At 32.0% G+C, this 17,675-nt stretch overlaps 1 protein-coding gene across 1 annotated transcript in view; it reads right to left on the reverse strand.

Annotated features, from left to right (window-relative positions):
• The window catches only part of LOC108684117 (diacylglycerol kinase 1), a 48,781-nt gene that overhangs the window by 12,674 nt on the left and 18,432 nt on the right, over window positions 1–17,675 (reverse strand). The window contains exons 3-5 of the mRNA XM_018188216.1: window positions 4,153–4,287; window positions 3,589–3,802; window positions 2,171–2,332 (exon numbers count right to left, since the gene is read on the reverse strand). Coding sequence (XP_018043705.1) covers window positions 2,171–2,332; window positions 3,589–3,802; window positions 4,153–4,287 — 511 coding nt within the window. The remainder of the gene's footprint in view (window positions 1–2,170; window positions 2,333–3,588; window positions 3,803–4,152; window positions 4,288–17,675) is intronic.

Raw genomic sequence — 17,675 nt, forward strand, 5'->3', positions numbered from 1 at the left:
TTATAAACTGGAGCTGAAATAATAATATCACAAATTAAATTGATCGCTAAATTAATAAATGATGCTAATAAGCATCTTAAAACGCCGTAAATAACTTATTACGGAAAATATTATTCTAGCTAGGATACCTATTCAAAACTATAGAAATATACATGGAAGATAGAAGTACTTAAATTTGTATAGGACTCTTCTTATCATTGATAGTGCGGAATCGTTGAATTTCGTTATTATGTATTCGGATCGATTATTTGCAAATACATCGATCGAAGAAATATTTTCCGCTCTATTCCTATCCTCTTCATATGTTTTTCACATGATGTATTTTATGATCTTTTTTATTACAAACCGAGGCACCTGGAGGCAACTATTCATCTTCTGATTCATAAAAAACGAGATCGAGTCTGTGGTTCAGCTTTCCTCAGCTCAGCAATAATTTCAAAATGGCTCGAGGGTACCATAATATCTATCAGAACATTGATTCGTCACATACCCTCTATTTTCAGATCATATTTGATGTTTTCTTTGCATTTTCATGGATACTAAGAGCACATGTGTACTAAGAGGGGCGCGGAAGACTTTAACTCACGATTTCATCACTTCCAATGATGTATTCCGACGTGGAAACGCATGTGTTCCACAGTGTGTTTCATGTGTAAAGAGATGATAAGATCAGATCCCGTTCTTTAAACAGACTCGGAAATAGAACCCGGATTGAGTTTTCTCAATCGCGTATACAATCTCCAGTACGTCATGACATTTCGTGAAAATCAACCCGTCTTTCATCTCTCGTCGTACATAGATTGTCATGTAAAACCAGAATTTAAAATAGCAATCTCCATTTCTCTCCGGTAAGATGCGCAAGTTTATGCCGCGCGATCGATGGCACGATCGCTGCAGACATGAATAAATATTTCCCTTAAATCCATAACGTAAGCATGATTATTTCTGTCACTTACCAATGCGTCTTCATTTAGAGCAGACATAAACACCCGACTGTTGATGTCTCGCTCGAGTAATTTAAATAAATTACTTTTTACATGTCACGCGCTGGAAAATTGACAAAACTAATCGCTCCTTGATTTTGAGCCTTCTATCAACGAAATTATCAGTTTCATGTTGAATTTTAATAAAATTAATTATTGAATGATTTTTTTTTCTATCAGCAATATTTCTAATAATGAAGTCATTAAATATATATTAAATATTGTAAGATATAAGATATGCATGGATAAAAATAGCGCAAAACACCATAACAAAATACTCGTGGAAATGCATAATGAAGCAAGAAGATGGGCTGCGTTGGTATCATATAAAAGGTATATCAGCACTGATATTGTAGTCGCTATTTTTTTTTTATTTTTATTACGCTGACTCGTTCCGATATGGTGAAGTACACTCCTGAAAGAGATGTCACGTTCCTCCGTAATTTATCGCAGCATTTACGATCTCAGGTTTTGTTTGGGCGAGAAGAAGAAGAAGGAGAGAGAGAGAGAGAGAGAGAGAGAGAGAGAGAGAGAGAGAGAGAGAGAGAGAGAGCGTACGCGTCTGTAAGATCGATGGCGACTAAAATGGACCCTTTGTCATTGCGCTACAGCGCGATTTCTTTGACAAAAATGAATTCTGCATTGTGCACTGAATTTCACGGATACGCGAATTCACGTGCGCTGGATGAGAAATCTTTTAAGCGGCATGATCTAACATCCTTTAATTCCGCATTCACGTAAAGCCATACAGCTGTTCGAAGAACTTTAATACAAGATCTTCGAGAAGAAGCTCTCGATCACGAAGAACCGATTCTTTATCGAGAGCTTCTACGAACGTAAGCTTCAAGTATCTAAAATGAAAGAGAGGAGAGCGCAGGTAGAGATTATATCCAAAGAATATAGCGAACCGAAGCCCATTAAAAGAAATCGCACACGCGCGATCTCGTACATCGAGAGTTAATATAGTGAAATTAATTAATATAGTGAAAAAGAATTTCTAGGTTAATAAACAAAGAAGAATAAATTAAAAAATATAAGGGAAAAATTAACGCGGAAAAGAGCGTATAAAAAAATCTGAATGGAAATTCATTCTACAATAATCTTAATGGTAAAACAGAGTTTCGTGTTTGCGAACAGTATTGCGCTCAATGTACCGTATATGTATTGGATTCAGCGATTGCCCCTACCTTCCAATTTCCCGTTGTTGACAAGAAGGGAATTGTTCGACTTCCTGGATGAATTACGCGACATTTGGCTTTGACTTGGACTGCTATCCGTGCTCTTCTTCTCTAGCACATCGTGACAGCTGTACGACGTATGGGTGACTGTTAACATCGGATGCACGCTTCCTGAATCGTCCATGTGATTGCGTGAAATACAAGAAAAACAAACAATATGATCGATCAACTTCGCAAGTTGATCTTCTATATGCAAGACGTGGTGCAGCGCTTTGAAAGATTCATTGGTTAAATATTCATTATCCGAGCTGAACATCTAATGTTCTCGAAGGCTATATTTTGTGTCTTCCGAGAAATGTACTCTCTAAAATCTTTGAAGTAGAATTTAACTCTAAAGAGTAAAATTTTACTCTTAGAAATTGTCAATTGAGTAATTCTTTTTCAACATTGATTCAATTGTCATTCTTTAGAATTAGATTCCACTCTAAAGATTTTAGAGAACATTTGTTTATATGGAGTTTTTGATTTCTCGCGATTTAAGAGCAATAAATTATATTAAGAATTACTCCACTTCTGAATTAAGTAAGCAAACATCTTTCTCTGTTTTTTCCTGATAAATACTATATCGTCTACAATGTTATGTTCAGGAATTAAAAATATATTCACGGGATAAATACGTGCACCATGTATATTTGTACAATGTCTCTATAGATCAACTTGGTAAAGAATCGAGAATCGATATTTAGAACGAATTTATTTTAACGAATGGTACCGTTGGGCTTAAAAGAGTCTTCATTCAAAGCTTCTTTGGTCGGATCGATTGTTATTCGTCCACTATTTCAAAGCAAACAACTGCATATACATCGATATGCAGGGTAAAAAAAATTCCAACTATTGGAATTGTCATTTTCGTTTTGCCTGCTTCTGACCTATTTTGTCACAAGAGTATTCGTTTACCATAAAAATATAGCCTGAGAAACGGAAGGCTGCAGGGAGCACTGCTAGTACAAATTGAGAAAAAAATATTTGTATTAAAATAATATTGATACAGTGAACATTTTGTATTGGTTACTTCTTCAACAGAGCATTGTGTTACAATTTTACGTATCATTATACAATTTATATAATTATAAAACAAATTTATATAAATAAAATATTAATTTATATAAATAAAATGATATTAAACATTAATTTTATTCTTATTGGATTAATTAGAAATTAGAAGATTAATGTAGAAAGAAGACTTTTACATTAAAGAACGCAAAGAATTTACGTTATATATTAGGTGTAGTAAAAAGAAATCAAAAATAATGGATTTCTTTTTACTACATCTAATATTATATAATATTTTCACAGTATTGTGATTGATAAATTAATAATTTAACGTTACGATATCGGACTGTCAATAAATGAAAGATATACTTTACCTGTTTTCGTTCTCGAGACTTCGCTTTCCGTTCTATGATGGCCTAGAGCTTGCAATTTTTCCGTAATTCCGTGAATTTTGTCGGCCAGCGAGGATCCAACGTGGCCCTCCGTGGATGCCCCGCCTGGTACGCCGGTGCTATTAACGTTACTGCTGGAAGTCGTGTGCGATGTAATTGCGGCGCAGGCGGTTGTTGAGGAGAGAACGGCCATCTCCTGGGAGCCAACAAACGCGAATAATACGCGGCTTTTAATTCCCGGCGCGCAAGTATCTCGTTTATGAGTATCTCTTATTGTCGCTTTTTATGTCGAAAGCGCGCTCCCCGCATGACGTGATATGCTTTTCTATGCTGGCCAATGTGATACCATTGCGATTGCAATGCGCGTTTCGGACACTTGTAGTGCCACGTCGTGACACTAAATTCGTATTAAAAATTCTCTTTTTTCTTTTTTCTTTTTTCTTTGTGGCCAATTTGCGTTTATAGTTACCTGTGTATACTCGCAGTAGCGATAATATATATCACATATACCGGCAATCTTTATTAATTTAAACATGTGATACATACTTTGAAGGCTTTGCCGTCCACTCCGCGCGAACCCTTCCTGACGAACGAAAGGAAAAGATGTCGGCATAATTCTTCCGGCGTATCGATCTCCAAATACGAATTCAAAAATTTGCGGAAACCCTCGTAATCGATGTCCTGGAATAGCCGAAAAGGAAACATTATTTAGTGAATTTCTTTAAAGAGTATAGAAATTTTAACAAGGCAAAAGCATAATCTAATTTCTATCATTAATTAAGTTTTATGACGCATGTGTTATAAATTAACGTCATAACGTAGAAACTACTTTGACGATACATCACAGAAATCTATAATTAAAATGAACTTTATATATTTTTAATTACATATATTAAGTTTAATAATAAACTGGCAGATGAAAAATTAAAATTAAACGAGTTGGCGATCGAATTTCTCCGTGTCGCGTTTTTTTTAAATAATTGATAGTTGTAGTTAGAAGTATTTCCGTCACGAGTACCGAAAAAAAAAAATCATCGTTAATTAATCCGGTATACGTAAGCCGCCATCTCCGTGTTCATTTCGATTCTGTTCGATCCAAATGAATTTCATTCGACAGAAGATTAAAGCCCAACGAAACGTGACGCTTCTGCCGGTACAATGAATCTCGCAAGGTGCACATTGTAAATGGACTGATTACAATTACATTCGGCGACGCGTATTTGGATTCCTCACGTTCTGGATGAATCGATAGTACTTAATGCGATTAACTATGCTTCGTTCATTACTATTCACAGAATTTGTTTCAGCGAGATTGCGCACGCTTAAGCCATCTTTCTTCTAATTGTAAGAGAGAAGTCTTTCCACGAAACTATCTAAAGTTTTTAAATGACATCAGTGTGTTCTCCAAATGTATTCACCGAAATGAGAAGCTTAATACGGGGTGAATACTAAGTACTTTAAAAGATTTTAAGATTTAATACTCAATAACCATTTTACATCGTTCATAATTTATTCAACCATTTTGTTATTGTTTAGCTTAAACCTTTTGAAACATTTCATTCTTTAACTGTACAAGGTAAATATTTAATTCTCTAAAAAATTCTCTAAAAAATTTTAAAGAGTTTCACAAATTCAACACGAAAACTTCATATGACTATGTATCGGCTTAATTTTAAAGATATAAGGTGTCAAAGTTAAAAATTTCATATTTTTTCTAAAATTTTCGAAAACAACTTGGGCTACTTTGATGAATTTTATATATGTTTAAAGTTTCATGTTTGAAATTTCGTGATTTTCAAAATTTTTTGAAAAAAAAAAAAAAAAAACGAAACTTTCTCCCTTTAATTTTGATATATTGTACCTTTGAAATTAAGTTGTTTCGGTATGACATATGAAGCTTTTGTCTTGAACTGGTAGGAGGAACCCTTTGAAATTGTTTAGAACACCTAATATCTACCAACAATTGTTAAAAAACGAAATCTTAAAAAAAGTGAAATGTTTCGGAAGATTTGGTTAAAGCTAAACAATAACGAAATGGTTGAATGAATTACGAACGATGTAAAATGGTTATTGAGTATCTCTTTTGAGAATACAGTGCGCGTCTCATGAAAGAAAGACAATAAAATATTGAATTTAAACAATTTTATATAAAACAAAAAGTTTATCGAATATGTATTTATTGAATAGAACACAATCAATTATCTTTATATAACTATCGTTTTATGTAACTATCGCTGTTGACTATAAAATCGATTATGATTGAATAAACATATAACATATAAACACAACTTAATCCATGATTGATTTGAAGTAATTAAATTGCGAAGTATATATCTTAGAAATATGAATTTACTGTTGACTTTATATTCATTAGATAACGATTATAAATAATGAATTATTAAAGAAAATGGATCATTCAGAGAGAATATTTACACGGAAAGAACGATTTTGTTAAAGTATTTAAAAATTTAGCTAGATACAAATCAGAAAATAATTTTATTAGTCTCAAAATAATTGTGTAGGATGTTAGAATGTCAAAACTTTTTATATTCTTGCTCGTCATGCTTGAAATTTTCTCTCTCTACATAATTATTTTAATAATCCAAATAAAATTATTCAGATCTTTACTTAAATTTTTAAATATTTTAGCAAAATCGTTCTTTCCGTGTATAAATATTTGCTACAATATATTAAGCTGTTCATATTCCGTAAATATATATTAAGTAGGAAGAACTAAATTGCCAGTATAAGCAAAGTTATATTATACTATATAGTTGTAAATTTTGCTCACCAAATGTCGAAAGTGTTCTTAAAATCCGGAATATTTCCCCGCAGCCAGTTCATTCACTTTAATTAAAGCAGGAGCCAATTAAGCTGGAGAAAATTTTAAGCATGACGTACGCTTTCTGGATAGAAAATTAGACAGAAAAGCGGCGGAGTTGTGGCATCGTTATATGACATCCGCACAATCGAAGGCGTTCGTGCGCGTCTTTGCGCGAACTTTTGCAGAGAACAAAAAAGTTATCCAATTCCGGAAACGCACGGCCTACATTCCACTAAACTGAATCTGCATAGATATTGGGTCGATCTACCGCGAACAAGCGCATCCGCTTCTGGCGAAAATTCATTTGGCACTGAAATTCGTGCTTCACCTTATAGAATCCGATTGGAATAGAAATAGCGGAAATACGATAAGGGAGGAGAAAAGGAGCTTGTTTCACAGCCTGTGTGATTTAATTTTCCGCAATTTTCCGCTCGATTAATGATCAACGAGTGTATTGTATTAGCGTCTATTCATTGCGAGCTCTTCAAGATTGGCATTCTTTCCTTCAACAATAACTCATTTAAATATGCAGGCTCGTATTCAAAACGCATTTATAACGATGTTAGTGTGCATATAACATATATAATATATTTATGTATATTATATACAGAATTTCAGAAAAGCGTACGATAAAAGCGTGTGCTCAATATGAATCGTAAAATGTTAAAATCAAGAATACGAGGAAAGTTCGAGAAGTTCTCAACCTGACACCGAAATGACAAATTGAATTGATATAATTTTCGACAAGCTCCAACACGGAGCTACTGTTAAAATTTCAGACAGATATGTTCATTAGTTTCTTTGTTTCAGTCATGTAAAACAATCAACTTTTGATTTTATCATGACAATGCATCCGCTCACACTTCTTCAATTGCAATCACAAAATTTCACGAATTGCGCTTCAAATTGGTTCCGTACGCATCGTATTCATCAGATTTAGTTCCCAGTGACTTTTTTTTTTTTCCAAATATGAAGAATTGGCAGGAAAAAGATCTATCTCAAATACTGAACTAATCGATGAAATTAATGCTTACTTAATGCTAAACCAAGTATATTGAACTCTGAAGGAGGACAATGTTAAAAAAAATTAATAATCATTTCTTTATCAAGTCGAAAACTTTTCGAAAAATTACCTTCTTATTTAATCAGTGAAATGACTTGTCAATCTGAAGATGCTGATAAATTTAATTGACGCACCTTAAGTATGCATATTTTACAGCGCATAATCATAAATTTTTAATTAGAATGAAGCAAAAATCAACAATTATAATTAAAGAGGAGACTTGTGAAACGCTAATCTAATTTCGAGTTTTATTTGAGTAAGTCTGAGAGAACCACTGTGACATTTATCGATACTCCTAACCAAGGACGCAGAGAGTCGCCTTTTTTTTCTTTTTTGCTCCGTTAAACCTGCGCTATGAGCAATAAAGTCGCAAGCAGAGAATGATTGCAAAGGGCGCGGCGGTTCGTGCTAGATCGTTGAAAATAAATTTGTAGCAATTATGAATATCTTACAGAATAACGAATTAATTAATAAATAAACAAATTATGTTTTCATCCTTTCTCTAGTTTATAGATAATAGAAATTCATAGTCCTCAATAATCATAAAATATCTACATTTTTCTTTGCCTTTCTTCATTGATGTTAATCGGAAAACTGTGAACCGTTATTATTAGGAGGCTGCTGTTATTATTAAGAACATCTTACTTCGCGTAATAAATCATTCTTCCGTTCTAATTTGCGAGATCATTGTAGCTCTCGCGGTATCGTGTGGTAAATTAAATGGAAATTCTTTGACCTTACTTTGAACTTAAGTTTTATAAGTAGACTCAAGTAACTTCGAAAAGATGTCTTTCTTTTAAAAACTAATTTACACCATTATATATATATGGTTCAATGAATAATAATAGTTATAATGTTTTTATCTCATTCGCTATAAAAACTTTTAATCGTATCTGTTTAATTTAATAAATATTAAATAGACTTACTTATTAAAAATGTAGCATATAACAAATTTATCATATCGTCGCATTGATAGAAAAATGGCACAAATAAAAAATTAGCATTTTTGAAATAATAAAAAGAAATTAACTCTAAAAACTTATATATTGTTGTGGAAAAACGATGTAAAAAAATCTTATATATTGCTATGAAACAATTTTGGATACACAACTTTATATTAAGATTGCAGTGTTTTGAAAACTCGTAGCATAATTTTAAAGAATACATTATAATTGAAAGTATAACATGGAAAGAAGATGAAGTCATGTATATCCATTATCCTAATTAGAACATTATTCCAGTTTAGAAAGAATTTTAAAAGATTAAAGAGAAATTTTAAAAAAATTCTATTAAAAAGTTGCTAATTTTGTGTTTAATACAAATCTTCTCTTATTAAATATATCCATTCTATCGTTTTCTTAAATTTTAATATAATTCTAAAAGCTCTAATTGACAACTCGATTAATTCTCTGTAGTTTTTTTTTTTTTCAAATAAGATTTCATATTTTTTTTTATTGACAAAATCAACGGTAGATTTTTGCTTACTCTCTATCGAATTTTCACATAATTTTCCTACGTCAGCGAAATATCTGGATTTACTACTGAGCCGTTAACGTGTCTGTTGGTCGTAATCCTATTTTGTGCATCAATTCCGTAGCTATATATAGCGTATGTGGTCGAATGTGTTCTATTATCGACATTTTGCAGTTAAAATGGTTTAACTTCAGCCTACAATATTTCTAATTAACTAATCACTTTCATATTTTTATCTTGAAATTTAACCTAACGATTGAGTTTGATTGTTACGAGCACTCGATTCGAAATATTCATTTCGTTCAATTACAATTCGTGTGGTTGCGCATACATTTGAAGTGGTTCATTTGGAACTTTTGAAATAGAAGTTTTGGAAAATTATAATTTCAAATGAAAGTTGATACTCAACGCACAAAGGCAATTCGTACTTTGATTTAAATACAGTTACGTTTACTTGATACACCCCGATAATTCGAATAACATTAGTTGCTTAATAAATTTGAAAGTATATATTAATATGATTTGAAACATAGGTCAACGTTTCGAAACATATTATTTCATTAGAATATGAATTAAGATGCCATTTTTTAGCATACAATTTTGACAATTTAAAGACAATTTTAAGAATTCCAGTATCAAATATGAGAAATAAATATACCTAACTTTCTTTTCTTAAATTACGATAGTGTATTAATAATTGAACGATTTTTAGTAGTGCTTTTTTTATATAATTATATCTAATAATAAAATTTTTATCGGTCTTGAAGAAACCATATTATGTCGAGAACATCGCGGAAAGCATCACGTTTACACGATCGCATAATAAACCGTTTTATGAAATAAAACATTTCCGCTAAGCGAAGAAATGTTCACGTGAATGGCGCAGGAGGTGGTCATTAAGCTCTAGGGACAGAGCCGTTAGGGAAGGGGGATGAGAGGGCGAAATTCGAAGGGAGAGAAACGAGGTCATCCTGAATGGTCACGTAAGGGAGTGGTGGTGACGTCAGTGCGGTGGTGACGTCATAGTAGCAGCGTCATAACTCCATCAGAAAAATAGGTCGCAGAGGGTGAGAGCGAACGAGAGAGAGAGAGAGAGAGAGAGAGAGAGAGAGAGAGAGAGAGAGAGAGAACTGGACGCATTGCCCGTTCATTCGATCACGATATTGAAGAAAATTATATGTTTTCAGTTAAGTGTCATTTCGAGGATGACACATTTTCTGAGATTTTAGACGGCAATCTCTTGAAATTATTTGGAAAGCACTGATAAAATAACGATAATATAAATTTTTACTTTCGAGATGATTGTCCTGTCTGATTTATGTGAGGGATAGTATTGATTTAATCACTTCCATATACTTTAAATGCATATTGATTCTTTTAATAAAAGAGTAAGTTTACTAGTTTTCCACGCGGTAATTTTAATTAATAACAGTAAGTTATTAAAACTTTAGTTTAAGTTTGCTGGTACTAAGATATTTGTTATTGAAAACCTATTAATAGCAAAAAAGAAAGATCTTTCATAAAATTTTCATTGCGAAAAAAACTCAAATTTGTTTGAAAATGATTGACAGAAAGTGTCACAGAAGCGAGAAATGGTGCTTAATAAAACATGTATGTCGTTTATTTATCGGCGTTACGATAATTTTTCGTATCCACCACGAAACATCGATAGACTTACATGAATAATTCATAAAAACGGCATTTACGTACACTTTGATCGTATTTAACATACGACAATATTGACGGGTTTATGTGTGCCAGGCGGCTGTGCAATAAAAATAAACACGTTGCTAACAAAAACACGCGAAACATTGCCGTTGTGGAATCGTGAATATCGCAACCACGGATTCTTCCCGGATCGAAAATAGAGATTGACCTCGATTGCGATCAAGATCATGCCGTGTCACAAGCTGACGATATCACGTCACTTAGGACCTGTCACTTGTTCACCTCATCCTTCATGTCGTACCAGCAAACATCACGGATTGTGGCTTCTCGGCTTTACACCAGAAATGATAGCCACGATATTACAACGATAGCCATGCATTACTCTGTTATCTCATGTTCGTTTTTCAAAGCGATACTCTTTCACACGGAAAATATCAATTTTAAAGTCTCATTACTTAACTTGTTTCGTTACAGCAGAGCGACTGTTTTTTAAATAACAATGTAAATTTACATAGTAAATGTTACATAGTAAATTTAAAACTCGTAAAGGTAGCATATAAGGGTAATTCTTAAATATGACCCTCCCTTAGAAGGAGTTTTACAAGCAACGTAACTTGCTTATATACTATGATACGAGAAAGTATTACGATTATTCTTTACTCACTTGTGGATACTTTTATCGCCAGGCGTAAAGTTTATCGTCGAATGTACCTTTCGATACTTCCACTTAAAGTGAATCTATAACGCCCGATCGTCGCCCGTGTTTAGAATGGGCGAACTTACACGTGTGAACGGTACTTAAGAGCAGCTTAAGACGAACATACACACCGATATATCCGTGATAGCGATCATTTGATAGGGGGTGGGGTCACACTGTGTAAACAATTTAGGCATCAAGAATAGCTCAATTGTCCATATACCTGGTTATAAGAAGATCCCAAAGGCTGTTCTCGAGGCGGGGTGACTTCAATTAAAAGCTCTTACAATGGGGGACCCACACCCTGTTCAAACATAATAAACTTCTCACCCTCACTTGTACAATCCTCGTGATCAGAATATATCGCATTACACATATTTTTTGCGCGCTTCCTGCGCTTTGTATAGACATGGCCTCTTTTACGCGTTTATAAATGGCCATTCCTGTAAGCCAAGACGCTATGAAACGAGCGCATATTTGTAATCTAATAACTTGTCTATCATCTTCTTTCTTTTTTAGCTTATGAGATTACGAATAGGAATGCAGGAAATAAATAAGTTTTAACTGTAATCGTATTTCTAAAAGTTATCGCTAGATTAAGCGGTATAACTAACTTTCCTAATTTTGTTAGTGCTATCACTGCGAGGACATTACAACTTAAAATGTTAAAACGTAATGAAGTTATAAGATTACGAGTTATGCAAAATTGATTGATGAAATTTGCTTATTCGCTTTTGATAATTTTATAAATTTTATAAATAAAATATTAGCTTTCTTCAAAGCACAACATCGCTAATGTGTAATGTGTAAGCTTATTTCATAAATCGGATAACTACGAAGCAACAATTAATGATACAGTTACGCAAGCAAATGTTGTTTTTGCAATGCAAATATTCAGTAGCAAAACGTAAAATTTATGTTCAAGATAAAATACAGTATGATCACTAATAAGCGTAACAATTTTATTTGCTGCAAAGTTAAAAGTGGACTTTAATTCAGAATCCGTTTCTTTGTTACGCAGTGCACGTTCAAGTTCTTCTCAAGTTTATTTGCTTTTCTGATTTCTTAAAATTTGGCATAGTTTCCACGTAAGACATTTTACATAAGGTCGGCTGACTATTTCTATATTAGATTTATATCTCTCATTTTCTGCTTGAAAGCTGTAAAGTTCCATTGCCATGTGTGAAACTGCCTTTCTGGCCATTGTCTCGCGCTAAAGCCAAGTGTCGAATTTCATAGAATGTTGTCACTAAAGCATATCGGATAGCTATTTCGATAATTCAATTCGATATGACACCGATGCAAATCCTTTGTAGCGACATTGGCTCATCAATGCCTCCGGCTGCATAACTAAAGTTCGCCCAAAGTAAGGCAGTTACTACAGCAGTTTATCTCTGGAACCATTTCTTTCTGCACAGCACATCCCTGAGGGAGGGAAGATAACATATTCACTGGGAAGAATTTTGCTTCGTGCTTTCATTATCTATTTCCATTGCATAAATCAAAGAAGTTTTGTATGTTGAATATCCCTCTATGCATAATGAGATGTTAATTCTCGTATATTCGGCAATGTTGAGATTCGCTATTTTGAGGTTGGAATATAAATGTAATTCTTATTTTTTCAAGATTCATATTTATCAGAGAGAGAGAGAGAGAGAGAGAGAGAGAGAGAGAGAGAGAGAAGAGAGAAATTTTTCTGAAAAAAATGTGAACATGGACGAATCAGAATTACTATTTAATCCAACCAGACCATTTTTCTAACAATAATAAGTATATTATATAATGCTGCAATTGAAACTAATTTATTCCTTTAACAAGTGCAGAGTATAATTTTTGGATTAAATTTCTTTGATACCGTTTTTTGTAAAAGACAGCAAAAATCCGTAAAATTTCGGTCCTTAATATTTCTAGAGATGAAGAGTTGAATATCGTGAAACATTATTAAATAAAAATTTAATTTTCGTTATGTGTCTTTCGAATATTTTTTATTATAATTAATATCTCTTTTATTAAGAATTATTATTATCATCAAAAATATCTAGTTGGAATTAAATATACGCAATTACGAATCGTCGAGGCAATCAAGTTCTAACGTTTTAGTGTAAATATTGCGCTGACTTTTTACAGAAATACTGCAGTGCTTTTGACCTGATTTTTTTTTTTTTTTTAGTATGTGGTTGTACCATGTTCGTTTACAGAAAATTACGTAGAATATTTATGTTGAATGGCAAGTTTCTTTCGGGGCTAAGTTTAAACTCGAACCATTCTCTCATAAACGAAATATGTATTCTATCCACTTTTTATCTATGGCACACGTGTAACATGTCATCCCTTTAAAGAAGTATTTTCCGCCAAGATAGGGAAAGGACTGAATTTCCTGCCGCTAAATTCAATGTTTCCCGCAAATTCTGCACCAAATGGTGCAGAATGAAAGCCGCGAGTAAAACGAAAAATTGGAAGAAAGATTATGAAATTCTTTACAGTTATTTCGAATGATCGTTACAAAACACAACTAACTTGACACTTTAATTTTCAAAGTCAAGAGATTAATGTTTCTATGCACTGTTACATTTTCATTTTCTGTTGAATTTTCAGCTTATACATCTACAAGTTATATATAGAATGTTCTAAAACGACATTTTAAACTTAGGATATGGTTTGCGCAACTAAATATGAAGTATTGAGTGCAAAAGTTTTGATGGGTTTTGTAATAGGTGCCATATTTGATACAGTTTTATGATAATACTGATAGATATATTTATGTTCCTTTTCAGCTCTCGAATTAAATAATAGATTCTAGTTGGTTTTGTTGTTTTTAATTGAAATTGAAAATGAGTATTGATAGATTCCATTTACAATCATAATGTATAAATTTCCGAAAGGAACAAACTTTTTAAATAACATTTAAAATATTTGGAGAAAACGTTATGTCGATTATAATGTGAAAGAAACGGTTTACAAGATTTAAATAGATTTTTAATTTCGATTTTAACTTCTCGAAATTTTTTAAATATTAAATATATTAAATATATTAAATAATATATTTTAAATATATTAAAATGTGATAATCTATCCATTTTTTACTTTGCGATAACTATTTGTGTCGAAATCGCGGATTAGTAATATTAAATTGTATATAATATCATCAATCGACGTCTATCACGAAATCCATTAAAACTTTTGCAATTATTCTAAAAATAGTAATGTTTATGGTGATGATTTATTACGTCATAAAGTTTTCTTATATAAATCATATACTTGATAAATACGTTTGTACAAGAATATATTTTTAGAGAAGGTTATTGACATATTTACGTCATCATCTATCCGAAATAAACTATAACGAATGTCGCATTTATTCAAAACAAATAATTACGATGATGTTCATTAAAAATAGCGTGTTAGTGTTTTCGAGAATTTCGAACTGTTGCGAATTACTCGTGAAAAGAAAATTAAACTCTGACTTTACGTGAGTTTTAAGAGATAGACGTTGTAAATTTGACGTCTTCACGTTATAGCGCTTTAACCATTGATACGTAAATTTGTATTCAAAAGACCATCATCATCCCGCTCTTTGTCCTGAATTAAGAAAATTCTTGAAAATTTTTCTTAACATGATGAAATCTCGACTATATTATCTTATTCACTCATCTTTTTAGAAAAGTTTAAAAAATACAATACATCTTATAAATTTTTGTCTGAAATGATCCAATTTTTGCTACTTGAAGTTCAAATAGTATAAGTCAAGTTATTACGCTTACAGATATTCTAAGAATTCTTAAAGAGACAATGAATATACATGAGACTCGAAGGTTATTAAGACAATTAATACTACGATCTCTTGAATAATGTTCATCAGTGTTTCATTAATAACATGCAAGTTAATACTTATAAGATATTTTTCAAGTAATTATTCATTCTAAAAGTAATCGATTTTCGCAGAAAGAATTGATTATGCAAAATACAGAGAAAATTGAATGAAACGATATTAGATAAAAATATATAATTTATATCTGATAAAAATATGTAATTTATTTTCAACTGTTGACTCGTGTCATTCAAAGCACATCTCATATTTATTCATACATCTACATAACGTTACATTTACTAGTGAATATAGCTAAAGTACTCAGAGAGAGAGAGAGAAAAAGAGAGGAGAGGAGAGGAGAGAGAGAGAGAGAGAGAGAGAGGGGGAGAGAGAGAGAGAGAGAGAAGAGTAAAGTATGGATATATTAAATCATGCTTTTCTCTTACATAATTCACACCAGTTTATCGGCAGTTCAGTAACACTCATACCGAAGTGTGTAACATGAAAAGGGAGCAAAACGCGTGAACACTATATGCTCAATTCCGTGAGCATGACAAGCAAATACACATAATCTAAATATACAATATGCCAGCCAGCTGATATTCCCGAAATAGCTGCCTACTGTGTTTGTTTCTGCAATGGCGACTATGCCGTCATACAATTCCGTACGCACTTGATGTGATGTTTGTTTGTGCGTATAGAAGCGCTATTCTCACACACATGTAACGTACGGACGAGGTAGAAAACTATGGGCGCGTATTATACATAAACTTACAAGACGATCATGTGTGACATATTATCCAAAAATAATAAAAATTCCAATCGTAAATGATTATCTTAAGATTGCGCGAGAAAAAGGCAGAGAGAATTTCGTAAATATAATATTAAATAAAAAAAAAAGCAATATTGACGAACTATTTTTTTTTACAAAAGCTTGTTTTTCTGTATATTAACGAAATATTTTTTAACGAATTCGCGAGGAAGTATAACAAAAATATTTAGACTTTGTGGGAGTTAATTAAAGTATTTTTTTTCTTTTAAATCCACGATACTGCACGCTACTTACAGTTATGAAGTTATAACTCGATCAGAGACATGCGAAATAGATGAATCTAAATTGGATGTAGATGTATGTGCGAAAGCAAGTTATATCAAAATGTCAGCAAAAAAGAGAAGACTTTAGAAATTGTGGTATTATCTCTATACCGCATTCACTTTATTTCAGCCCATTCATTCGCGCTAGACATCAAGATACAAACTATGTATCATGATTGTTTCTATTGGATGAGCCTTTCCATTTCACATGGGAGATACGGTAGTGAAATAATTAACGAAAATACGAGAATGATATCGGACAACACAGACACAAATAGCGTTTGACGCTTTTTTATCAACATAATGTTCAAGTTAGTATCTATAACACCTTTTTCTATTTCTCTCTTTTTTTCATACACGCGGAAAAGACAATTTTGCTGAAGTAACTAAAAATTTAGCTAGATTTGAAAATAATTGGACCATCAAAATAATTATGTAGAAAATTCAAACATAATGAGCAATGCTGCAAAAATTTTTGATATCTTAGCAATCAGCTTGAACCAGTTCTACATAATTATTTTAATAATTCAACAAAATTATTTTCAGATCTGTATCTAGCTACATTTTTAGACGTTTCAGCAAAATCGTTTTATCTATGCACTCTTTTTTACGAGTATTTCTAAGATTTATAAGGGATTTTAATTTTAATTACGTTATCTTTATAATTTTACAATTGTTACTCATAATAAGAATCGTTAAAAATTCTCTCTCCAATTTTACGTTCATCTTTTTGAAATATTTATTAATTATTCATAAAATTCATTTCTCCAAAGCTTACTGAATTTCTGTTTCTATGATTATACAGAATTATATCACACGATTTTATATTATTTTGCAATATTCATGTTTATATTATTTCTGTAAAATCGGTTTTCATTTTTCTAAAGGATAAATAAAAAATTATATATTTTCTGTAATCTTTTATTACACGTATAATAATTTAAATAGAATTATAAACTGTTTTAAGAATAAATCTTTTTTTATCTATTATTATTATGATATATGCATTATGTTAGTTTCGAAAATTATATTCTCTAAAAGTGAATCAGTGTATTACACATCAGTGTATCTCACACACACACACGCACGCACGCACACACACACACACACACACTGACTTCATTTTTAGAAATTATAGTTTCTACAGATTGAATCTGCAGAAAATCATAATCTCTAAAAGTGAATCAATGCATTATTATTGAAAAACAGTAAATATTTGCTGATGATTACATCAGTTGTAAATGTAGCACTGAAGTCAGTAAAAATCTAAAAATACACCGATTCACTTTTACAGAGTATAAGATTAGGTTTCAGATTCGTTATCAAACCCTGTATACATGCGCCATTCGGTTTTTTCCTGATAATCTTACGATGCACATGTGCATTTCGTTTCGTTCGATATTCGATGAAAGAGTTATATGTGTATATATATATATATATA

The sequence above is a fragment of the Atta colombica genome, unplaced genomic scaffold (genome assembly GCF_001594045.1).
Source record: "Atta colombica isolate Treedump-2 unplaced genomic scaffold, Acol1.0 scaffold126, whole genome shotgun sequence".
NCBI classification, from domain to species: domain Eukaryota; kingdom Metazoa; phylum Arthropoda; class Insecta; order Hymenoptera; family Formicidae; genus Atta; species Atta colombica.